Source organism: Triticum urartu, chromosome 5A (assembly GCF_056163025.1).
Source record: "Triticum urartu cultivar PI428250 chromosome 5A, HENAU_Tu73, whole genome shotgun sequence".
NCBI lineage: Eukaryota > Viridiplantae > Streptophyta > Magnoliopsida > Poales > Poaceae > Triticum > Triticum urartu.
In genome coordinates, this window is record NC_141877.1 from 4246701 (window position 1) to 4272624 (window position 25924).

Below are 25924 nucleotides of genomic sequence, written 5' to 3' on the forward strand. Positions count from 1 at the left end.
TCACGGCGGCGAGGGCCAGCTCCAACCACAGCCTTCGTGTGACGATCCTGGATTGTGCAAGAATCAACATCAAGAATGACACGACAACCAGAATCAGTAAGCTGACTCGCGGAAAATAGATTCATGGTAAGGCGAGGAACATGAGAAACATCTGGAACATAAAAGGAAGAAGTGGAAAGAGTCCCTCGACTAGCCACAAGAAGAGAAGTACCATCTGCTGTAAGAACATTAATAGGAAGATCAAGAGATCTAAGAGAGGACAAGATAGAAGAATCGGAAGACATATGAAATGAAGCTCCAGAATCCAGAACCCATTGGGATGTACCTAACTGTGTAGATGGTGTCCGCTCAGCACTGGAAGCACCAATCACAGAGCCTGCAGTACCCGTCGAAGAACCTGAAGCAGCAAGTACACGCTTAAGCTTCACAATATCCTGCTCAGTCAAGGAGACAGTAGATGACGTCAATGAAGAAGCACGAGTCTCAGAAGAAGAATTGCGCTCCCTGTTACGCATATCACGCTTCTTCTTGAAGCAATCAGACTCGGGGTGACCATCCCTGTTGCAGTAGCTGCAATGAGTACGAGGACGAGAGCGACCCTCATGAGAGTGACCCTCACTACTAGGAGTGGGCAGTAGCGATGGGGCATTGGTGCGAGAAATCACGGATGGAGCAGCAGTTCGAGTAGCAAACACAGAGGGAACCTGAAGCAACCCAGCACCACCGAGCCGAGTCTCATCAGCACAAAGCTCAGCAAGTACCTCAGAAATAGGAACACGACCGCGAGCAAACAACTGAGCACGTCGAGGCTTGCTACCTCTCGAGCTAGCGTTGGTTTTCCCCGAAGAGGAGGGGGTGATGCAGCACAGTAGCGTAAGTATTTCCCTCAGTTTTTGAGAACCAAGGTATCAATCCAGTAGGAGGTCACGCGGGAGTCCCTCGTACCTGCACAAAACGGTAGCAACTCGCAACCAACGCTTAGGGGTTGTCAATCCCTTCACGGTCACTTACGAGAGTGAGATCTGATAGAGATAATATTTTTGGTATTTTTGGTATAAAGACGCAAAGTGAAAAGTAAAAGCAAAACAAGTAAAATAAAGTAATGGAGATTGATATGATGAGAATAGACCCGGGGGCCATAGGTTTCACTAGTGGCTTCTCTCAAGAGCATAGAGATTCTACGGTGGGTGAACAAATTACTGTTGAGCAATTGATAGAATTTAGCATAGTTATGAGGTTATCTAGGTATGATCATGTATATAGGCATCACGTCCATGACAAGTAGACCGACTCCTGCCTGCATCTACTATTATTACTCCACTCATCGACCGCTATCCAGCATGCATCTAGAGTATTAAGTTAAAAACAGAGTAACGCCTTAAGCAAGATGACATGATGTAGAGGAATAAATTCATGCAATATGATAAATACCCCATCTTGTCATCCTCGATGGCAACAATACAATACGTGCCTTGCAACTCTTTCTGTCACTGAGTAAGGACACCACAAGATTGAACCCAAAGCTAAGCACTTCTCCCATTGCAAGAACTACCAATCTAGTTGGCCAAACCAAACGGATAATTCAAAGAGACTTGCAAAGATAACTCAATCATACATAAAAGAATTCGGAGAAGATTCAAATATTATTCATAGATAAGTCGGATCATAAACCCACAATTCATCGGTCTCAACAAACACACCGCAAAAAGAAGATTACATCGAATAGATCTCCATGAGAGAGGGGGAGAACATTGTATTGAGATCCAAAAAGTGAGAAGAAGCCATCTAGCTACTAGCTATGGACCCGAAGGTCTGAAGTAAACTACTCACACTTCATCGGAAGGGCTATGGTGTTGATGTAGAAGCCCTCCGTGATGGATGCCCTCTCCGGCAGAGCACCGGAACAGGCCCTAAGATGGGATCTCGTGGATATAGGAAGTTGCGGCGGTGAAATTAGGTTTTTGGCTCCGTCTTTGGTCTAATGGGGGTACGTAGGTATATATAGGAGGAAGGAGCACGCCGGTGGAGCTCCGAGGGCCCACGAGGCAGGGGGGGCGCGCCCTCCACCCTCGTGACCTCCCCGGAAACTTCTTGGAGTAGGGTCCAAGTCTCCTGGATCACGTTCGGTGAGAAGATCACGTTCCCGAAGGTTTCATTCCGTTTGGACTCCGTTTGATATTCTGTTTCCTCGAAATACTGAAATAGGCAAAAAAACAGCAATTCTGGGCTGGGCCTCCGGTTAATAGGTTAGTCCCAAAAATAATATAAAATTGGAAAATAAAGCCCAATATAGTCCAAAACAGTAGATAAAGTAGCATGGAGCAATCAAAAATTATACGTATCAAGGCTCAAACTCTCCACGGAGCCGTGACAGAAACTCATAGACACGCTGAAACTCCAAGTCGGACCTCACAGTCTGGCAACACGCATAAGTGCCACAAACAGCAGTGTGAAGGTTGTCAAGCTGGCGCCATATAGCAGAACTTTGAGTGTAGAACTCATCAATAGTGGAGTCTCCCTGCTGAAGAGCATGCTCCTGACGTACCACAGACAAGTAGAGAGCATCACCAGAGGGCTGATAGCGCTGACGAAGACGAGTCCACATCTCAAACACAGTACTGAGGCCCATAAACTCAAATGCAAACTGTGGTAAAACACTGGAAGTAAGGACAGCCGCAGCACGAGCATCATCATCACACCACTGAGTATAAGCAGTCAGATCGTCACGATAAATGGAAAGAGCATCCGAATAAACCGCGACCTGCTGGTCATAAGCAGCGACCGCATCATCAGCAGCAACCCGAGCTGCAGCCATATCATCATCAGAAGCATCTGCGCCAAGATCCGGTGGAGGTGGCGGTGGAATAGGAGCCACAGAAGGAACTGGACGCTGAGGACAAGGAACCTCGCCGGAAAGAACTCCCCATAAACGAAGGCCATGCATGTGAATGCGCATAAAGGTAGCAAACTCAGCATAGTTAGCACCATCAAAGATCGGGAGCGGCTACAGGTCAATCGACTGAGCGTACAATGTGGTCAGTCGATTAGTTCCAAAGAAGAAAACAAAAGAACAAAGCAGAAAATTGACTGACCCAAAACTAGGGTCAGTCGATCAGCCCAGGAAACCGAGAAACAGATCCATCGGTGGAAAAACTTCTGTTAGAGCCTGCTGCCTTTTTTCCAGCCCGAAACTGAAACGGGCCTGAACCCTCTAAGAAACCAAACCCACAACACTCAAAACAACTGGTCTTCTTCCTTCCTCCTCCTTTCCCGATCAGCAACACAGCCGCCGCCATGAATGGAACAAGAAAGATCAGATGCGCTCATGTACTTGTGATGTCTCCATAGATCTTCTTCCTTCCTACCTCTTTCTCCTCCGATCCCCCAAAATTCTACAACACCAGCACACAAATGGATGAAGTTTCAGATCCAATCCAAAGCTCAGAAATATCTAAAGGAAAAGCAAAAGGAAAAAAAGGAAGGAAACTACAGGATTAGTGGCGTCCTGCCATTTTGTCATCTTTGTGTCATGATGTATGATGTACAACTTCAATATCATAGTATATTTTTCATGTCAATAATTTTCATGTCTGAATTTGTACTACAGGTAATGGAAGAACACCTACCTAAAGGCAGAGTCCAGAAAAAACTACTGCATGAATGAAAAAATGTCCATATTACAAAGGTCTAAGCTTCTACTACATCTTGGCTTGTAATTGTTGGTACTATGATTTGTTCAAGTATAGTCAATGGCAGAACACCGCCCTAAAAGAAGATTAAAAAAATAACATAGAAACTTAATTTGCATATTCATACAACTGGACTTGCACTTGTAGCCAAATAGCAACATGCTAGAACTGTAGTACTGTGGAATTAGCATTCATGCATACTTGCAGAGAGATAACCACACCATTTAAAGCTGGTTCTACTAAAATTGTTAAAGTAGAATTACAAGCAGAACACTTCCCTGGAAGCAGAATTTTAGAGATCAATATAGGAACTAAATTTGCAAAGTCAGAGAAATATACTAGCATTCCTTGTTCAAAAGCAAGTACTACTAGCATGGAAACGTAGGGACAGACAAAAAATAATTCAGGATGTACTAGTAGAAGTTGTTTACTCTAAATGCCATGAGTGCAATTTTGTTCAGGATGTAATTTAAATACTGCAAAAATTGTCGCAAAATTATTCTTGTCATGTCATGAACATTTAGTTGTTTACATGATGTTTCATGATGTGACATGTACAACTTGAATTTGTACTACAGCTAAAGGCAGAACACCTCCCTAAAGGCGGAATTCATAAATAGACCTACTGCATGAATGAAATAAATTTGCATAAATCAATGGTCTAAGCGTGTACTTGCTCTGTCGAATAGCAACATCAAAAAGAACTATAGAACAAGCATGCATGCATATTTACAAAAAAACATAAGCATAACATGCATGTTCCCCCTGCTGGTACTATAATTTGTTAAACTACTGTCAATGGCAGAACACCCACCATAAATGCAGATTTCAAAAAAACAAAAACATAGAAACTAAATTTGCACATCCATAGAACTAGACTTGCACTTGTTGCAAAATAGCAACATGCTACAATAAGTATAAAAAATTGCATGTTGAAAATACTAAACTTGCACACATTTTTCAAATGCAACTTTTATTATAACCATAGTGATACATACATGAATTTTTTGTGTTCTTATGGGAAGCAGATACATTTATATCTACAAAAGAATTCAAGCTATATGGAATACAAAGAACCTCATTACATTCATCAATATCACTCAAAAAATGCATGAATTGATCTATATCAACTATTTTAGATCATGCAAGAAAGTCAACCTATAAAAAAATGATTAATACAACTAGAAACAAAAGACAAAGTAGACATGAGATTGGGACCAAGCCCTAAAATACACAAAGCTTCATAATAGCCTTGATTACACAAAAGAAATGCAGTGGCTAAGTAAGCACACACAGATAGATTGATATCTACAAGAAAATAAAGGTATAAATAAATGATTAATAGAACTTACCATCCACCTGAAGCAATCCTCATCAAGCACAACATCAAACACTTCGGGGACTACTTCAGGGACCACAAATGGGGGGCACGGAGCACCCGGAGAACGACATACGGGGCAAACCATAGCTACACAGGAAAAAAAATAAAAAGCTAAAATAAAAAGGGAAATTTATCTAATTAGCCAACAGGGGATAAGAAAAATTGAACAACCTAGAGTAACTATAAAACATAAAAAAAACATTTTAATTATAGTACAGACTATAATGGACATGAAAAAGAAAAATCAAGAATTAATTCCTACTACATCCATATATCTTCAAAAAAGTCAAGAAACTTCCTATAATTCATGATCATGAAACTAAACTTGCATAATCATGAAACTAAACTTCCTATAGAAATTGCATAATCATGAAACTAAACTTGCATACATTACTCAATAGTAAAAGTGGAATTATACCATACAGATAAACAAAAAATTCATATCTTATAATAGCACATCAGCATGCTATTACTGCAAAGATTCAAGAAACAAAAACGTACATCGCTAAAAAGCTTGAATACTGAACTCATGCATCACTAAGCATTATCACTTAACTATAAAAATCAGAGGCATTTGTTATGTACATATCAATCTCAATAGCATAGTGATTACTGCAAATGTTCAAGTAACAAAAAATGCACCACTAAAGAACTTGAAAAACAGTACTAATGCAGTATTAGGCATACACTTAACTGTATATCTGTTATATTAAATTTGCACACACAGTACTAAAGCAGATAAAACTATAAACCTAAAAAGTCTACGTAAATTACTGAAGCAGACTAAAGCAAATATAAAAGGGGAGTTTAACAGCATACATCAGACTATGAAAAGAACAAAAATACTACAAATACAGACATGCTATACAATCATCGGTATACTAACAAGAAGTCTGAACAAACATACCTTTATATACAGAAACCAAAACTACAAAGCATCGGCATACTAAAAAGCTAAGAAATAAGGATAGTTAAAAACCTAATATCACATAACCTAGAAAATAGCATTAGATTAGCAATATACACACAAAAGATTTGACCTTTCTACCAAAAGATAAACCAAATAACCCTTAACAAACACAAATTAGAGCAAATCGGAAGAAGCCCTAACCAGTCAAAGATTAGAGCAAATCTAAACACTACAAAAACAGCCTAATCGAAGCATGATAGACAAAGAACCCTAAACACACTAATCTGAATAAACCCTAACCAGACAAAAAATAGGGCAAATCTGAAGAATACAAAAACCATGGCCGAGTAATGATAAACAAGAACCTTAACCATCTACTCATTCTACAACAAAAACAAAAGAACCTAACCTTGCAAACATTGGAGCAAATCTGAAGAACAGAGAAACACACTACAACAAACCCAAACCATACTACTCTTACTAGCAACAAAATACAATACAGAAAGAAGATTCAAGAAAAAGAAAAATACCTGGGAAAGAGCAGATACACCAACAGCAGATCCCTGAACCATGGAAATCTTCAAGATGCAAATCCTGAAAACACAACAGCAAGAGAAATATAAAAAAGAAGCACCTTAGACTGTTCAGAAACCAGAGCAGATCTAACATGAGCTAAGATGAAGAGACAATAGAGGAGGTACCCTAGCTCTATGGAGGAAGAGCAGAGGACACTGACGGAGACGAGAGACTGAAGCGGCGAGGGGAAAGTGGCTGACAGGTTGCGAGAAGCGAGGAGACAAGACAGCAGAGCCGACGCTCGGCATCCCCCGCCAGTCTGGGCTGCCAGCCTGTGTAAACGGGCCAAAGATAACGGGCGCCCGCGAGGGATAACGAGCCCAAGAGCAGTTTCGATTGACCCAAAACAACATTCAGTCGATTCCACCAGGCCCAACTGCGAAACAGAAAATGCATAAAACATCACAAATCTAAAAGCAACATCCAACGACCAGAAAATCGACTGAACCTAAATTAAAAAGTCAACTGACTGAAATGTAGCTAAAGTGTCAAAGATCACTGGATAGCGTGGAACGGCGACATAGCCCAATGATGTCGAAGACATGATGCTCCTCTTCTGACATTTTTTGGTATATAATCAATTCACGCAGACGAAAGTCAATCACGCAGAAAACAGTGGCAGCGATCCGACCAGGAGACAAAAGGCCCACGGCAGAGGTCGAACCTCGAGCAGCAGGGGACCTCAATCAGCCGGGCTTCGCGACTGGTGGGTGGAGACGGTGACCCGCGTCAGGACCACCAGCTCGGCAGGGAGCCACGAGCGAGGCAAGACGGGCTGCCGGCATTGACGAGCGGAAGGGGCCGGTGGTGGGTAGCAGCCGGAGTCAGAGGGACGTCGGGTGGCCGCGGACGGGGGCGCCGGGCGGCTGAAGCTGGAGGGGCGCCGGCGGCCGCGGACGAAGGGGCGCCGGGCGGCCGAAGCGGGAGGGCGTCAGGCGGCCGCGGACGGAGGAGCGACGTGCGGCCGGAAGGGCAGCGGTGCTGATGGGGCGAGCAACAGGAGACGACCTTGGAGGAGGAACGAGCGGCTGGATCGATCGGGACCAAGTCCGATGGGATCTAACACACAGCGCTGAAAACACTGGATTCCACACAGCAGCTGGATGTGAAGCTCCTTTAGCTGGAGATGAATGCAGGCAACAACAGAATCACGGGCCGACGGAAAACAAAGCAACAGCGGGCATGTAGGAGATTGGATCGGGAGAGCACGAGTTGCGCGTGCGAAAAAATACCTAAAGCTCTAATATTATGTGGAGAATAGCAACTTGTATTATTTATGAGGCCAAAGCCAACCATATATACACATACATGAGGATGCCAAAAGGCTACAGGAGAATGCCAAGAGACTGAATACAAAAGGCCAAAAAACATCACTAACAGTATGCTTGTCGTTTGCGTTGTTCAAGCTGCTAAGATTGATAGAAAACAAAATGAATGAATAGTAACCATCTCTCTATTATTGATGATGATGTCCTTACAATTTATATGCCCCGAAGGGATGCATCCGGAACGACGTGTTCCTTGCAACAGGCGGGAGAGAGGGACGCGACGGTTAGCACGTACTAACCGCACGTTTGTTACAGAAGGAGATTATCCCATTAATTTAATATGATTAATTCCTAACACTCCTCCTAATCTCCGCATTGACTATATAGAATCAACATCTTGAAAAATGCTCCTCCAAAAACTCTGTGAGAAAAATATGAGAAGGTATACATAATATGCCATCAAAAACTCCTTCCAAAAATCCAGTAGGAAAATAAGGAGAAAATGATATATTAAAATGTTTGTATTATTATTGCCTCATTAAAAACCTTTCATGAGAAACCATTCAGGAAAAACTCATAAAGGAAAAGAGTGCAATACAGAAGATCCGAAAATCTCGAACACGTTAGCGTTCAGGAGTGCACTCCCCCTGAACCTTGAAAATAACATAGTCATCGCATACCAATTCCATTAACATATTTATGGAATGAACAACTTGGTAAAGACTTTGTGAACATATCACAAAGATCACATATGACTTTGCTTCCAAAATATTTATCTTCCCACTTTTCAACTCATGAGGAAGAAAATACTTTCGGAGTAATATACTTTGCAATATTGCTCTTTATAACCTGTCTGCATCTATGTAATACAAACAACATTATCTTCATGGATAATGGTGGGTGAGCCCTATCAATCAAACCTGCCCGAACTTTCAACAAAGTTCATCATTCTGTGAAGCTAAACAGATTCAGACGTTGCTTCATACATTCAGAATGATTAGTGGATGCAGCCACTAAAGTTTTTCTTCTCGACTTCCAAGAGAAGTTCGCACCTTCATTCAAGGAGACAAAAACCAGTCTGTGATCTAGGATTATGGGGATGAAATATATACCCAACATCACTATATCCAACCATGGTCATATCTTGATTTTTCTTATAGAACAAACCAAGATCTATGGTGTCCAGAAGATATCTAAAAACATTCTTCACACCAGCCCAATGCCTTTTAAATCAGTGATGCATTGTATCTAGCCAATAAAGTCACTGCTAATGACATACCAGGCCTGATGCAGTTTGCTAGATACACCAGTGCTCTCATTGCACCGTGATATGGAAACTCACGTCCGAATATCTCTTCATCACTTTCGTTAGGGCTTAATGGGTCCTTATCTCTAGTAATTCAGAGATCTCAAAACCATAGTTCTTTGATGGATATGACTTATCCATGTTGAACTTTCAACATCCTTTTGGATAAATGTGGACTAATGAACAAGTATTCCCAAAGGAATACACTCAAGTTCCAAACTCAAGCAATGTTTGGTCTCAACCAAATCTTGCATCTTACACTCCGTCTTAAGATGATATGATTGTATCATGTATCTCTCATGTAGCTCCAATGATACTCAGATCATGAATTTATACAGAAATTGTACAAAATCCCTCTTTGGATTTCTTGATGAACATAGATGAACAATCATCAATGTTTGAGTAACCTTCTAATAAAGGAACTCACTTAGTCGGTTCTACCACATCATTACCGACTACATCAAGCCATAAATGATTTTTGAAGCTTTACGCAACACATGTTGTGATTAAACTCGGAATCTCCATTCCCTTAGGAACTATCATAGATATCCGAATTAAGTGACTCATACAACTATGCAGTCACAACATCCATCGGTAGGATATACAAATTCGTTATTCACTGCCAGTGATATAAAATATCGGAACGTTAATCCACTCATAACAGGAGAATATGGTTCATCATAAACGATGACGGGTTTCTGCGCAAACACCTGTGCTACAAGCCCCGCTTCATGTCTCACCACCTCATTGTTTTCGTTCCTTACATGAACAAAACCCATTTGCTCCCTCAGAGAACAAATTCAGAGGAGTGTGTATTACTGATCAGGTCAATACCCCCTCTTCTTTAGAGCGAGTGCCTCCTCAATTGATGCCTTCCCTTGGACCAATCAGAGCGCCCAAGACACTCAGCCATGCATGGACTTAAGTTGTAGATCCAATTTAAGGTCTTTTGCAATTCTCGAGGAGAAATAAATGTTGACATAATGTAGTCTTTATTATATGATTCTTCCAAATCCATATAGATAGTGGATATTTCATGATTACCTTTTTGACTCTTCGTGATTTCCCACAACAATTGAGTCAAGGTCTTCCGATGTCCCAGCACCAATATTTGTGTGCACACTCATGCTGGGTCTTGGATGTGTCCAACATCCTTCAGGTGTCCTTCAACCCTTGGTTGAATATCAACATGAAGTTGACATGCATTTACTGTTTGAGGATTCCTCATTCCCCTTGGACGCTTTCATGAAGCCTTGTCCTCTTGTGTCCAGATTCCTCCCCCTCATCGGTGGCCGAGTGGACCTATGGGTCACATCCACTCTCTCTGACACATTCACTATGGGAACATTTTACTTTGTGACACCTATATACTTAGTAAATGCAACTGACAGATTATTTGCGATAATTTGCAAATTGATAATCTTCTGAACCTCCAGTTCAGACTCATTCATACGTGAACCTAAGGACAAGATGTCTATTCACATCTCATTCTATTTCCTGGCATTCAATGTGGTTATTATCTCCCCCTAATGCCGGAACCAGTGTGAAGCTAAGCATTTGGTGGATAAATGCATGCAATGAATTACAAGGGCAAAAGGCTCATGGGAACCAGTGTGAAGCTTGCTTCACTGGACATAGCAATAATTCTTCACCCAGTGTGCATAATACATTATTCTTCATCCGAGCTAATATTACAATCGCTTCATAAATAAATTACGTTTGGAATACAAATAGTTATATTCATATTGATTCACTACGTAAAATTTTGTATAGGAAAATAAAAAAATAGGTTATAAAAACAGAAATATCGCATTTTATGTATGTTTTACACTATGTTTTTACGTTCGTAATTTTAGGTAACATAAAATATTTTTACGACGAGTACATATTTTCTTACGTTCTCTTTTTATGTATGAAATAAGAAAAAATTTACGAAACGTAAAAATACGGTGCATTGACGTCAAAATAGAGAGGGGGTGAAGAATAACTATTATTCCTCACCCGGGGTGACAAATAGCGCGACCCTATATATATATATATATATATATATATATATATATATATATATATATATAAAAGACTCCTTTTCTGTACTCTGTACTCACATTCTCAATATACCTCATATACGCATTAATTATACCTCTTTATTATTCTCAATATACTTCATTAAATATTCTAAGATACTCCAATACGAGTTTTGTTGAAAAAAATATCATATGTGATGTACTTTTTATAATATACCTTTTTCACGTACAAACATATCAGTATATACGTAAACATTTAAAAATATGTAGACTCACATGAATTTTTTCATGGAACTCATTTTGGGGTATCTAATAATTACTAATGAAGTATATTAATAATAATAAAGTGGTATAAAAGATTCATCTATGTGATATATGAGAAGCGGGAATACGTATTCCCAGGAGTACACAACCATTTTCCTATATATATATATATAGTGTTACTATTCATCACCCAGGGTGCAGAATAAGTTATTCTTATCTGAGGTAATCTTACGATCATTTCATAACTAAATTACGTTTCGAATTCAAATAGTTACATTCCTATTGATTAATTACATAAAATTTGACATAAAAAAATAAAAATATAGGTCATAAGACAAGAAAATTTGCAGTTTATGTGTATTTTAGACTATGTTTTTACGTTTGTAATTTTACATAACATAAAATATTTTTTACGGTGATATACAAATTTTCTTATGGTCCCTTTTTATGTCGGAAATAAGACAAAACTTACGGAACGTAAAATTACGGTGCATTGATCGTAAAATAGAGGAGGATGAATAATAACTATTCCTCACCCAGGGTGACGAATAGCGCGACCCTATATATATATATATATAGTGTTACTATTCATCATCCAGGATGCAGAATAAGTTATTCTTCACTCGAGGTAATCTTACGATCATTTCATAATTAAATTACGTTTCGAATTCAAATAGTTACATTCTTATTGATTAATTACGTAAAATTTGACATAAAATATAAAAATATAGGTCATAAGACAAGAAAATTTGCAGTTTATGTGTATTTTAGACTATGTTTTTACGTTTGTAATTTTACATAACATAAAATATTTTTTACGGTGATTATATATTTTCTTACGGTCTTTTTTTGCGTCGGAAATAAGATATAAACTTACGGAACGTAAAATTACGATGCATTGATAGTAAAATAAGGAAGGATGAAGAATAACTATTCCTCACTCAGAATGACGAATAGCGCGACCCTATATATATATATATATATATATATATATATATATATCCTATCCAAGGAAATCTAGTGGCTCATCCTCTTTCATGAGATAAGATGGCCTTGCGATCAGTTTCCTAGTTTGCACACATCGTGCATACATAATTCAATCAATTTGGATAATTCACACTGTTAGATTGTGTCCAATTGAACCATCAATAATTTTCTCATCCTTCCAATACCAGGATGACCAAGGCAATCATGCCGTATCTTGAACTTCTCAAGATTCTATAAAATTATCTTATACGCCAATGCGTATCCAATTTAATGTATGTATAATACAATCCACAATATAGAGAAGCATTTACTCTAGGATTTCATTCAAATCCTTTTTGTTGAGTCATGAGTAGGCTTCCAACCTCACTCATTATATGAGTTTTAACATAGAAACCATTGCGAATATCCTTAAAACTCAACAAGGTACGAGTAGAATCTTGATGCATGAATGCGTCCATGATTATCATATAGTACCCCTGCGGAGTGCAATTATGGCTTGACCAGAACCAATAATTACCCCATCACGACCAACAATTGTCATGATGTTTCCACTACTCTTCTCGAGAGTCTGGAAATACTTAATCTCCCTTAGTATCATGTTAGTAGGCCCAGTTTCTACTAACACATTTTCTTCTCAATTGGATTATTCCAATAGGCTTCTATAGAGAAAGAAACCAATTTCAAGATATGATTGAACTCATATAGAAATACATATACATTGTATATCACTGGTAGCGAAGTCCACTAGCATGTCATCGATATTAAGTAGTGGAACTTCCTTTTGCTGAGCATGCTCTTGGTTCCCACATCCCGAGGTACGTCTAGGAACTTTCAACCATCGGGAAATTATTGCTATGTCCAGTGAAGCAAGCTTCACACTGGTTCCCATGAGCCTTTTGCCCTTGTAATTCATTGCATGTATTTATCCACCAAATGCTTGGAGGTATCACATTTTCTTGCAATCGAATGAGTTATACAGCCACACCTATAGCAACCATCAGAGTTGTTGGCCTTGTCATTCTCCTTGAAATGGCTTTTGCCCTTTTTCAGATCCACTCTTACTTTGACTCTCATCACAACTCAAATTTCATTTACCGCTAACGATATTGTTCAGCGCAAATCCTCATAGAAGGATTGAAAGTAAAGAGCATTACATGATGAGATCAACATCCAGAACTGCAATATTGCAGAATCTCAACTACTATTTGATTTGATGCACATAAGAGTTGTATGCTACCATAGACTCCAACTCATGGAGTCGGACAAGCGTCCATTTCCTACGCACTTCAAGCATCATAATCACCACATATTGATCATATTCCTCTTCAAAAGAGCTCTAGAGTACGAGATACTCTATTTTTATAGATCATGGTGCAGTAAAGTGCAATGCAACATACTTTGCTATAGCGACTATAGCTGGAGCCCCTGAGCGGGTGTGGTTCTGTGGGAACTGAGATCCCAGGCCGTCAAGTTAATCTTTACATCGGCCAGATTCGATGATTGATACCATCAACGGCAAACTCAGCAAAATTCTCTATTGGATATTTCCCAACATATCCCGCATGAAATCATCATGCACAATTAATTTGCAAGTATCATCAACATGTAGCAACCATCAAATTGCCTAATCAGATATGCTGATATACAAATGTGCTTTAAAATACAGTAACATGCAAGATATTACTGTAAAATAGCTAGAAGCTAAAACAGAAAAGAAAAACAAGAGAAAATAATGGTCCTAGGCCAGAAAACGAACAGGCCAAATCAGTGGCGTCACCCACTCTTTTTTTTCTCTCTCTCTTGTTTTTATTCTTTTTGTTTCTTACCCGTACGCTTTCGGTCCAGCCCACCCAACAGTCGTGGCTTAGCAGATTTGAGACGCTACGTTCGTCCGATCAACAGGGCGGGTGGACAGTTCCAGTTGCCACCCATAATTCACATTGAGCATCCTCTCGATCCGCTTCGTCGTCATCCCAATCAGCCAATCATGATACTGAGATGATCAAAGTGCTGTCAACTGCAAATCTGAGGGCTAACCAAGATGATTAAAGTGCTATAACTTTGCCACCTCTATTAAACTCACATCTCTCGCCCACCCACACCCCTTCATCCTTACTAACATATACGCACCCGCATGCCATAACCTCAAACAAGCCTTTCTTGACGAACTAAAATCAATTAAGGAAGATGACAACACACCTTAGCTAATAGTTGGAGACTTCAACCTTCTCCGGTTCTCTCACGAAAAAAACAATCCAAATTTCCACCAACGAGAGGCCGATGCTTTCAACAACACGATCAACGAGCTAGCGCTTATCGAATTACCCCTGCTAGATAGAAGGTTTACATGGTCCAACAAACGATCGACGCCAACCTTAGAACGACTAGACAGAGCCTTCTTTAACCTTTTTTGGAACACCTGTTTCCCCAACACAATCCTGGCCTCGCTACCGCGCATCGCATCCGATCACGTCCCACTAATCCTACGCATCCAGACCCATGTGCCTAAGCCACGCCATTTTCGTTTCGAGTCCTCCTGGACACAAGCCACTGCCTGTCATCAAATTGTCCAAAAATGTTGGGCCCCCAAACCTCACACAGCACAACGATCAAACTCAGCTGCAACCCTGTCAAACGCCCTGAAAAAAACTCGATGCTCTCTCAAGCACTGGGCTTCAACACGATCCCCAGCCCACTCCCGCGAAGAGGCTTCAAAAAATATTATAAATTTACTTGATCTAAAAGAAGAAGCTAGGCCCCTCTCAAAGGCCGAATTCAGACTGAGATGTGTCGTCACAGAGGCTCTTCATTTAGCTGTAGCTGAAAAAATGAACTTCTGGAAACAACGTGGCAAAGTTCGCGCCGCAATCCACGGCGAGGAAAACACACAATACTTCCATGCTGCCGCCTCCCAGCGCCTACGAAAAAACACCATAACTTCTCCCCTCGTTAACGGGACGGAGTTCCACTCACATGACCAAAAAGCAACTATTCTTCGGGATCATTTCACTTCCATCCTTGGCTCACCTCCAACCAACACATGCCCATTACAACCACAACATTACTACCCCCACCCGCTACCCCAACTCCTCAACCTAGACACTCCCTTTACGATCGAAGAAATCAAAGAGGCTTTTATGCAAATGAACTCCCTCGCTAGCCCTGGTCCGGATGGCTTCGGTCCCAAGTTCTATAAAAAAATACTGGAATCTAGTTAAAACCCACATCTTCTCTTTTATGACCGATTTCCAGAACCTCTCTGCCCAAACCGAATGCTTGAATAGAGCCCACCTAATCTTGCTGCCAAAAAAAAGAACTCTCAAATACACCTGACGCCTACCGACCGATCTCTCTTCAGAATTGCCCCATCAAAGCAGTCGCAAAAGTACTCACCAACAGACTCAAACCGTTTGTCCCTCTACTTGTCCACGGAAACCAGACTGGCTTTATCCCGGGACAATGCATCGCTGACAATTTCGTCTTCGCCGCGGACCTCGTTGGTGCTTGCCATTCACGAAAAGCCCCAACCATGGTCATTAAACTTGACTTCTCCAAAGCTTTTGACTCACTATCTTGGGAATCAATTCTCACCATCCTACGCTGCCATGGATTCCCACCAAAATTTATAGCCTGGATTCAGGATCTTCTTTCATATGGAAAAACGGCCGTCATGCTAAATGGTATCCCGGGAAACTGGATAAACTGCAAGAACGGACTTAGACAAGGAGACCCTATATCACCCTATCTTTTCATCATCGTGGCTGACCTCCTCCAACAAATGATCAATCAGGACTGCGACCCTCTACACCTCACACATCCCCTGTTCACACATCTACCACCGATAGTCCTACAATATGCTGATGACACACTTATTATCGCAAAGGCATCCAATGACGCAGCCCTACAACTCAAAAGCATTCTCCACAACTTTGCCTTGGCTACTGGCCTCACGATAAACTTCACAAAAACCACATTCGTGCCGATGCATGTTTGCCCCACACTTGCGGACTCAATTGCCGCGACTCTACTATGCACCACCTCAACCTTCCCCCAAATCTACCTAGGTCTACCCCTGGCCCCTACACGCCTCCCGCCTAACGCCTTTCTACCCATTATTGAACGATGCCGAAAATTTCTGACGGGCTGGCGAGCTAAACTTCTCTCCAAGGGAGACAGACTCATTTTGTTGTCTGTCGTCCTAGATTCCATCCTGGTATACTTCATGTCCGTCTTCCTCATTCCCAAAAGTGTTCTAAAAACCCTAGACTCTATCTGTCGGGCTTTCTTTTGGGCTGCGGAAGAAACGTGCACCGGTGCTCAATGCTTAGTTGCCTGGAAAAATGTTTGTAAACCAAAAAAGTTTGGTGGCTTGGGCCTCAAAAATCTGCATGTTCAGAATAACTGTCTACTAATGAAATTTGCTGTCAAAGCACTACTCCCAGAACAAAACCCTTGGTTAGAATGGATCAGCATGCAACACCCAAATGCCCTCGTCGCTCCACATAACAGCCACTCTTTCCTCTGCCACACAATAAACCAGCAACTCCCAGCTCTGCACGCAATAACCTTTGTTCTTACAAACTCGGGCACCAACACCTACTTTTGGCTAGACACCTGGCTTCACCAACAATTGCTTGCTACTCTATTTCCCTGCCTATATTCGCATACCACCTCGCCTCTCGCTCGTGTGGCCGCTGTTTTGAACAACGATTTAGAATCAATCCTACGGAACCGCCTAACAAATAATGCTGCTTCCGAGATGTGCTCGTTGTTGTCTCTCTTGCAGGATTTCCAGGTATCGCCAGGGCCGGACCAGCGCTTCCTTAACGGTGGCACGCGCTTCTCCACGCGGGCCGCCTACCAGCTGATCATGGGCGAAAATGAGGATGATACGCATGCAATTGCCATTTGGTCTTCATGCGTCCCCAACCGCGTAAAGATCTTTGCATGGCTCCTGTTCCGTGGACGTCTTAACTCCAAAAGCAACCTCCTCCGAAAGCACACCGTCATAGACTCCCTTTGTCCACGATGTGGTTTCGACGGCGAGACCAGCTCACACATCTTCATCGACTGCCCGCTCGCTCAGCGAATTTGGCAAAGGATTGGACTCTCACCCTCCACTTCCATTGATGATCTATGGGATTGCCGTCTACCCGCCCAGGTGGATGCAACGATATGGCACTCCGTCCTCCTCATTATCTTATGGAAGATCTGGGATGCAAGAAATGCTATGACATTCAAGCAACAAAACCACCACAGTATCTCCACCTTGAAGCGAATCCTGGATGACTTGATGCTTTGGACGCACCGGATGAGAAAACCGGATTATAAACAGGCCGCCCTCTCATGGCGTTCCTACTTCTTTTCACGATTATACGTACTTATGTAATTCACCTTTGTAATCAGACAAGTGTTGGGTTACAAAATGAGAAATATATTCAGGTGGGGAGCTCCCCCCCCCCCCCCCCCCCCCGGGTTGATTTTTCAAAAAAAAAAGTATGAAGGCTACAGAAACATATCGTATGAGCCTGATGGCTTCATTGTGAAATGCGGCAAGCCAAATTGCTAAACTGCAGATATCCATTGACCTGTGGACGATCGAAAAGACACCATAAACTCATACAGGATTATATTAGCATATAATATGAGGGCTGAACTGAGAATCTCCAAAGAGATAAGGTTCGCTTTCCTTCCCTTTCATCCTGTGCGGTTCCCCTGTTCCTGATTTTCTGCAACTGCAGCCGACGAGAGGTCGATGCCACGCCGGAGGCCCTTTCAGAATCTCGTCCGTTTGCCTCCGGACGCGCGCCTGGTGCCGCGCCTTTCGCCGGGCTTGGCCTTGCCACAGGAAGCCGCGCTTAGTGCCGTCTATTCACAGTCGCCAGCGCCTTGACTCGGAGAGTCGTCGCCGGGACACACGCCGGTGTGTGTCGGGGCACGCCACTGTCCCACGCCTCGTCGCCATGATGCCGAGGCCGTGTTGTCGACGTGAGCGCTTTCGAGCAGCCGCGCTGTCCGCGCCCGCAGTCGGCAGTGGCTTGGCCTGTTGCCTCGCGGCCTGCAGTCCTCAATGGCGCCTAGCGTCTTGCCGCGCCGCCGTCGTCGGACACACATGCTTTGTGTTTCCCCTTGGTCCATCTGTTGTTGCGGCGTTGTTTTTCTCAGCGGAGAGCGACGTGATAGAAAACAAAACGAATGAATAGTAACCATCTCTCTATTACTGATGATGATGTCCTTGCAATTTATATGCCCCGAAGGGATGCATCCGGAACGACGTGTTCCTTGCAACAGGCGGGAGAGAGGGACGCGACGGTTAGCACGTACTCCCTCCCATTTTATTTACTCTGTATATTAGAGTTGACTGAAGTCAAACTTTTATAAAGTTTGACCAAGTTTATAGAAAATAATATAGACATTTATCATAATAAATCTATACGATGTGAAAGTACATTTAATAATAAATCTAATATTGTTGATTTGTTATTGCATATTTTAATATTTTTGTATATAAACTTGGTCAAAGTTTGTAAAGCTTGACTTTGATCAAAGCTAATATGCGAACTAAATAAAAACGGAAGGAGTACTAACCGCACGTTTGTTACAGAAGGAGATTATCCCATTAATTAAACATGATTAATTCCTAACAAAGATGTCGATTTACAAGGCATCCAATTGCTGAGATCGGTTTCACCAACTCCCATAACTTATTGCCACACGTGTTGCTCCAAGATGTTGGCGATGAAAGAGCACTTGGGATGATTGCACATGAGCTTTCTTTCCTTCATGATTATTATTATTCATCTCTCCCGACCTCATATTCAAGCTGTTGGCTGCCCATTTTGAGCTTATCTATTTCACTCCTAACCATGGGTTGGAGCTTATTATATCTATTGAGCATACGACGTGTTTGGTTTGCACTCAGGTAACGGATTCGTTCTGCTATCGGAAAGCCCTGGTTTTCAATGGTTTTCTACCGAATACACGTCTAGTTTGGTTCGAGCATCCGACCCCGTTTTTCGAATCACCTTCGCTCCGGCCGTTTTCGGTTTTGTGAATTGATGTATCGGAAGACACGGATACCTAATACGTAGTATGCGTACCAAACGCTGGATGCCGTTTCAGAAAGCGCTGGTTTGGGAAGCCGCGACTTTTCCACCCAACCAAACGCGTCGATAACTTCTCTGATTTTGCGGTATGGATGTCCACGTCAGGGGCAGATGCACTGTTACATGAATTGCCATCCTTCGTACCAGAAAGAATATGCAAGTATTTTCTTCAGTTCTTCAAACCGGATAGAATATGGAAGTCTTTTCTTCGATATTGTGTACCTCTGTTTTTACTCTCGGCGCTAGTTGTGCTTGCTGAGGTGCGGGAGATTGCTTGTTACATCTGTTCTAACTGGACTAAAGTATCCCTGATCTGCCGCTATGTTAGGCATGCTTCTTCTTGGCAGCAATCACCTTGGAAGAAAAAGTTACTTGGTCTTGTGCTGCGCAGAAAATGCAAGCTGCTAAATCATTGGGTGGGCAAAATGAACCAATGCTCAGTATTGGCGCTCTACCCAACCACAACTCCAGTGGCTCTTCTCCGACGCCTCGTCCCACTGCTTGACAGGAAGAAGGTGCCAACAGCGGTGAAGACCGCAGTCCTCAAGCCACTGAAGAACCCCAATTGGAAGAACCGAAGCAATGGCGTGGCATCCCTGTGCACAAGGCTATATCTGCAGACCGGCAGCAACAACCCCCTATCGGCATCCAATGGCGTCAAAGGTGTAGCTGATACCATGCTCGTGGCCCACATTGCAACAAGCATCATGGAAGTGAGGAGATCAGAGCCGCCGCAGCAGGCTGACTCTGCTCATAAAATCGTTGCCACGCACTTGTCGTGCTATTGCGCTTACTTGGTGATCTACACCCCCGAGCTACTCCCCGACGACAACGAGTGGTGCAAGAGCTTGTACAAGGCCGTCCAGAAGAAAGGCAAGCGCGCAATAGCGGCAGCCGGCGGCGCAAGGGCGGCGGCGTCGAATCCCGAAGCGCTGGTCCAGGCGCTGAACGCCGAGTCTGAAGAGGCGCACTACGTGCTCAAGAATGGCGCGGAGCTCGGCAAGAAGCTGGTGGAGCTGGCGGCGGTGGAAGGCGAAGAGGCGGCCTGGGAGGTCCTCACTGACTTCTGGTCTGAGATGATCCTCTACGCCGCCCCTTCGGACAACGTCGACGCTCATGCCGAGGCCATTGCGCGGGGCGGCGAGCTGATAACGCTGCTGTGGGCGTTGCTCACCCACCTCGGGGTCGTCAGCCGGCCAGAGGCCGCACCCGCCGCTGCCACGCCTAACAACGCCACTGGTGATGTTTAAATCGTAGTACACGCGTGTTTCAGTTCACTATTTTTCTGTTCTTTCATCTTGATTGGTGTGGTGTGCTACAAAGAAACTGCTGGCGTACTGTTTCTGTTCAGTGCTTTTCGACTTTTTGATTTGATCTTGATTGGTGTGGTGTGTTTCTGCTAGAGAACTACTACTGTACATCGTTCTGTGTGCTACTGTAAGAAACATGAAAGAAACACTGTAACATGTCCTCTTCTCCAAACTGTAACTTCAGACGTCACTAGCATGTCTTTACCCTTTCAAATCCACCAAAATGCGCCGCGAGCTACGCTCCTACATGGTGGCTTCGCCTCTGTAATGAGGAAAATAATTCTACGAGAATAGGTCTCACGCGAGACCCATCTTGATGGATGACATATGACATTTACAAATCACAAAGCATCCCCCATCCCCCACTTAAAATCAGGGGGGGAGAAAGATTAGATGCTTTGTGATTTATGAATGCAACGTGTCATCCATCAGGATGGGTCTCACCTATTAACCGTGAGACCTGGTCTCATGTAATTTTTTTTCCCTATAATGATCCTTGCACTAAAACCTCCTCCTTATTCTTCTTAATGGAAAAGACATGCAATGCTCTTGCATGTACTTGAAAAAAAAAAGAGAAGGTCATATAATTTCCTGCGTCCGATGGAACAATTTTGCTGCATGGATTTGTACGTGCTAAATCGATGCTCTTCAATCTCAATGTGAATGAGGGCAGCAGTAGTACAATGTCGAGTCATCTCTCCAGCTACGCATCAGCACTAATCCACGTAATTAACTGAGTTTTCCCAAAACTAATTAATTAACTCTATGATAAATAACAGTCTCTACTCTCTAGCCAAGAGGGCTCTAGCTAGCTAAAGGAGATAAACCAAAACTATGATGGGACCAAGCTAGTCGATCGATGTTGGTCATACGGCGTTGGATGATGACAACTGGACATTGCGGCGTCCGCCATTGCCCTCGACGAAGCGCTTCCAGTACCAATGTGTGGCCCAGATCCGGTCCATCTCCTCGATGGGGATGCCCTTGGTCTCGGGGAGGAAGAAGTAGACGAAGGAGGTCATGAGGAGCTCGCAGGCGCCGAAGAAGTAGAAGAGGCCGAACTTGAGGCGGCAGAGCATCATGAGGAAGATCTGCGCGATGATGAAGGTGAAGGCCATGTTGCAGACCACCACCATGCTCTGCGCCGCCGACCGGATCTCCAACGGGAAGATCTCACTCGGCACCAGCCACCCCAGCGGGCCCCACGACCACGCGAAGGCCGACACGAAGACGCAGATGCAGAACACGACGCCGATGGCGTAGGACCTCGAGATGGTGGCCACGCCGTCTGTGCCGAACTTGATCCAGATCAGCGTCCCGAGCACAAACTGCAAGTCATTCATATAATTAAATTGTGTCATGTCAAGTTCATCAATGAATTGTAGCTACGTGTATGTACGCTACTTGTGTATAAGTGAGTGTACCTGGGCAAGGATCATCTGGCAGCCGCCTTCGAGGAGTAGCTTGCGGCGGCCAAGGCGGTCAACTGTGGCAATGGAGACGAAGGTGGCGAGCATGTTGACGCCACCGCTGATGACGGAGGACATGAGCGAGGCGGTGCCGCCGAAGCCGATGGTCTTGAACAGCACAGGGGCATAGAACATGACGACGTTGATGCCGGTGAGCTGCTGCAGCGTGGGGATGAGGATTGCCATGGCGAGCTGCGGCCGGTACCGGCGCTCGAGGAGCGTCTTCCACGGGTTCTCGATGGCCTTGGAAGCCTTGCTGGCGGCCACGAGGTCGTCATACTCGAGGCCGATGTCGTGGGTGCCCCGGATGCGTCGGAGCATGGCACGCGCTTCCTCCTCCTTGCCGCGGGCGACTAGGGAGTTGGGCGTGTCGGGGAGGAAGAGGGAGCCGCCGGCCATGATGATGGCGGGCACGGCGGCGAGGCCCAGGCTGATGCGCCAGCCCCAGCCGCCGGAGATCTTGGCGGTGAAGTAGTTGATGAGGTTGGCGGCGAGGATCCCGACAGTGATCATGAGCTGGAAGCTGATGTTGAGCATGCCCCGCATCTTGGCCGGCGCCATCTCAGATAGGTATAGTGGAACAGCCTGCACATCCATCAACAACAGACAAACATGCATGCATGTGAACAACATGTAGTATAACGACAGCCATGACAAAATCTACCGGTGTCCACATATACGTATAACAGAGATTTATACTATGTAATGTAATAATGACACTTTTTTTTACAATATTATATAAACATAGTTCCTCTTGAAGAATAATAATGCTCCACAACATAACGAAGATAGTTCCGCTTGAATTTTTACGCGTGATCGTAGAAATCTAAACAATGGACCGCCAAAGATTCCAAAACCATGCATACATAAAAAAAAACACCGACCGGCCAGCGGCCGCAAATGCGTAAAAATGGGACAAAATACTAGCAAACCAAGAATAGGATTATCTCATTGGGCAGGCATGGAGTTATTAAGAATAGGATTTCTGTTCAACAAACTAGATCCATGCACACCAACTTACTAACAAACTAAGTAGCGAGTATCCGGCCAGCATGCACGTCCAAATCTATCCGATCTAATCTACCTGCAAGATAAATAAATTCCTTCCGATCCGATCGACCCACGCATGCATGCAATCCTCTGGCTACTATTATCATCTCGATCAACATATTACGCATCTAATGCAATCCTCTTTATTATTTTCTAAAGAAAAAAAATTCAATCGGGCAACCAACTATCAGATGAGAGATATATGCAAACGAACTAGCAGGACTCAAAATAAAACTAGTCCGTTAATAAAAGAAACTATCGACTTGGCTTGCAAATTACTCGGGCCAATCTGCACGCATGCATGCATGCATGCATGCACGCGTATCTAGCGCTACGCACGTAACGTACGCGCCGATCGAGTCGCCGGAAGAAATAAATCAGTTCGATCGGTCTAGCTAGCTAGTAGTAAACTGTACAATCCGTCGACCTATGAATCAATCGACGAACCATTCTAACTTGAATCGATCACGCACCCACGGATGCACGGACTAGTCTACCTATAACGGACTAACGAAGCAACATTACCTCAACAACAGATCAAGCACGCACGTACCTGGTTGCTGAACCCGACGCCGATGCCGAGGAGGATCCGACCGATGATGAGCATGGCTATGTTCATGGCGAAGCCGTTAAGGACGGCGCCGACGAGGAAGACGACGCCGCCGCCGAGCATGGTGGCTCTGCGGCCGAGCTTCCGGGTGATGATGGACGCGAAGAGGGAGGCGACGAGGGCCGCGAGGTAGAGCGACGAGGTGAAGAGGGTGAGCAGCACGCTGTCGAATTTGCAGTACTGGTTCGTGTCCACCACCTCCTGCTCCTTGGCGTACACCGACGGGAAGAAGCGGATCAAAAATGGATCCATAGACGTCACGCCGCCTAGCACACGATCAAAAGATTGAACTTAGGTTAATCTATACGCCCGTGACATGTGACTGACGGATGGATAGTGGAGTGGAATTGACTTACCCGAAATGCCGATATCGTAGCCGAAGATGAGACCGCCGGACGAGGCAACGAGGCACGCGAGGAAGACGAACACCGTCATATTTCCGGGGTAATTTTTGTCGCCGTCGGATTTCGGCATAGCCCCGCTGATGGCCATAACTTCTCTCTAGAACCTAGCTTCAGATCAGTGGTAATCAAGTCGCACGTCGTTTATTGAAGGGCAGGCTGGTTTGGCTCGTGTATATATATATATATAGTTAGGAGTCCTTGGATACTAATCTCAATGGATAAGATGAGGATTATCTTTTTGACGGTAGATAAGATGAGGATTAAATCAGACGGTGGACGGATATACGCACGCACGCATGGTATGGAAAAAAAACTGCATCGGCTCAACAGCAGTACGTGGCGATCGGGGGGATATATTCAATGAGAAACGGCCACTAAACCGCACCGTTGGGTGTGGCCTGATCGGGAGGATATACCCGTACACGAGCAGGCTGCATGCCGATCTAAACACATTTTCATTTTCTTTTGACAATTTAGATGGTTCATATTTTTAAAACCAAAATTGCGTTTTTGAAACTTTTTACATATTTGAACTCATGGCGTCAAGCCTTTTAGAACAAGACCAGTCTTGGATACTTTAGAAACACATTTGTTTTTGCAATAGTGAAGAAATTTCTGAATAATGGGTCTGCACTTCGTCAGAAATATGAAAGAACTTTGCTACAAATTTTATCAGGAGGCTTGCATTGCATGCAGACCGAACGTCGTTCCTGGGAGCGATCCATCGATCGAACTAAAGCGTTCGATCTGGGAACCTGTACCGAGCGAACGTCAGATTTGAAGGGTTCCCAGAACGAACGCTTCCCAGCGCGAACCCTTATCTCTGTGCTATTTTGTTTGTCACATGATCCACTACAAAAACCAAAGTACCTACAGAAAAAATAAAATTGCAATGGTCCGCTACCATGGCATATAATAAGATTTTGCAAAAAAAAAAATGGGCATGTTGTTGTTCCAAAATTATGGAGCTACCATGGCAACACATTATGGTTTTTTCCATGGAGCGACATAATTTAATTTGACATGGCAAGAGAAATTGACTTAACTTGGCAACATATTTGAAGTCACCATGGCAAAATATTGTATGTTCTTTGCAATGGCAATAAATAATTTAATTTGCCATGGAAACAAAATTTGAGTTCACATGGCGACATATTTTAAGTTTCCATGGCAATATATTTTGACTTGCCGCAATTTGACGAAAATGGGTTTCCCTCACTTTATATTATAAAAACAACTGCACCAACATCCATCCACAAGAAAAGTTCCAGGTTCAAGGTTCAACAGCAAAGAAAGAAAAAGAAGAAGATCAACAGGTTCAAAATAAGTCTTGCTGGGGAACAACACAACGCCCCTGAATAAAAGGATGCTAACTAATCCGGATGGGGGAGGAGGAGGCGGTGGAGCGATGGATCCAGCAGTGGAACGAAGGCCTGCGATGATCAAGTCGATGTTGTTTCGACCGTGCCGCTTGTTAAGCAGTCTTCATAGCTGCAAGAAGCCACAAATTTTGTAGATTGCATCAGTCGCACGTAATGGAATCACAAGCTCAATCACAAGTTTATTGCGA

At 43.4% G+C, this 25924-nt stretch overlaps 2 protein-coding genes and 1 pseudogene across 2 annotated transcripts; all 3 read right to left on the bottom strand.

Annotated features, from left to right (window-relative positions):
• LOC147967327 (uncharacterized) lies at positions 1 to 3296 on the bottom strand (annotated as a pseudogene).
• LOC147967328 (uncharacterized) lies at positions 2871 to 8001 on the bottom strand. The gene is made up of 5 exons (XM_087525216.1): positions 7935 to 8001; positions 6682 to 6932; positions 6511 to 6574; positions 5042 to 5157; positions 2871 to 3392 (listed from the first exon to the last, which is right to left on the bottom strand). Exons 2-5 carry the CDS (start codon positions 6907 to 6909, stop codon positions 3324 to 3326), a joined length of 477 nt encoding a protein of 158 aa, XP_087381342.1. The 5' UTR covers positions 6910 to 6932; positions 7935 to 8001; the 3' UTR covers positions 2871 to 3323.
• A 13686-nt stretch (positions 8002 to 21687) lies between these two features.
• LOC125555564 (sugar transport protein MST8) lies at positions 21688 to 24442 on the bottom strand. The gene is made up of 4 exons (XM_048718472.2): positions 24307 to 24442; positions 23894 to 24216; positions 22246 to 22875; positions 21688 to 22149 (listed from the first exon to the last, which is right to left on the bottom strand). Exons 1-4 carry the CDS (start codon positions 24440 to 24442, stop codon positions 21688 to 21690), a joined length of 1551 nt encoding a protein of 516 aa, XP_048574429.2.
• Between the last annotated feature and the right edge of the window lie 1482 nt (positions 24443 to 25924).

Coding starts and splice junctions, on each gene's coding strand:
- LOC147967328 (XM_087525216.1), bottom strand. CDS start 6,909: ATGTTGTTTTGGGTCAATCGAAACTGCTCTTGGGCTCGTTATCCCTCG. Junction 6,575..6,681: donor TCTTCCTCCATAGAGCTAGG/GTACCTCCTCTA, acceptor TTGTGTTTTCAG/GATTTGCATCTTGAAGATTT. Junction 3,393..5,041: donor AGGATTGCTTCAGGTGGATG/GTAAGTTCTATT, acceptor CTGGTGTTGTAG/AATTTTGGGGGATCGGAGGA.
- LOC125555564 (XM_048718472.2), bottom strand. CDS start 24,442: ATGGCCATCAGCGGGGCTATGCCGAAATCCGACGGCGACAAAAATTAC. Junction 24,217..24,306: donor CTACGATATCGGCATTTCGG/GTAAGTCAATTC, acceptor ATCGTGTGCTAG/GCGGCGTGACGTCTATGGAT. Junction 22,150..22,245: donor GCCAGATGATCCTTGCCCAG/GTACACTCACTT, acceptor AATGACTTGCAG/TTTGTGCTCGGGACGCTGAT.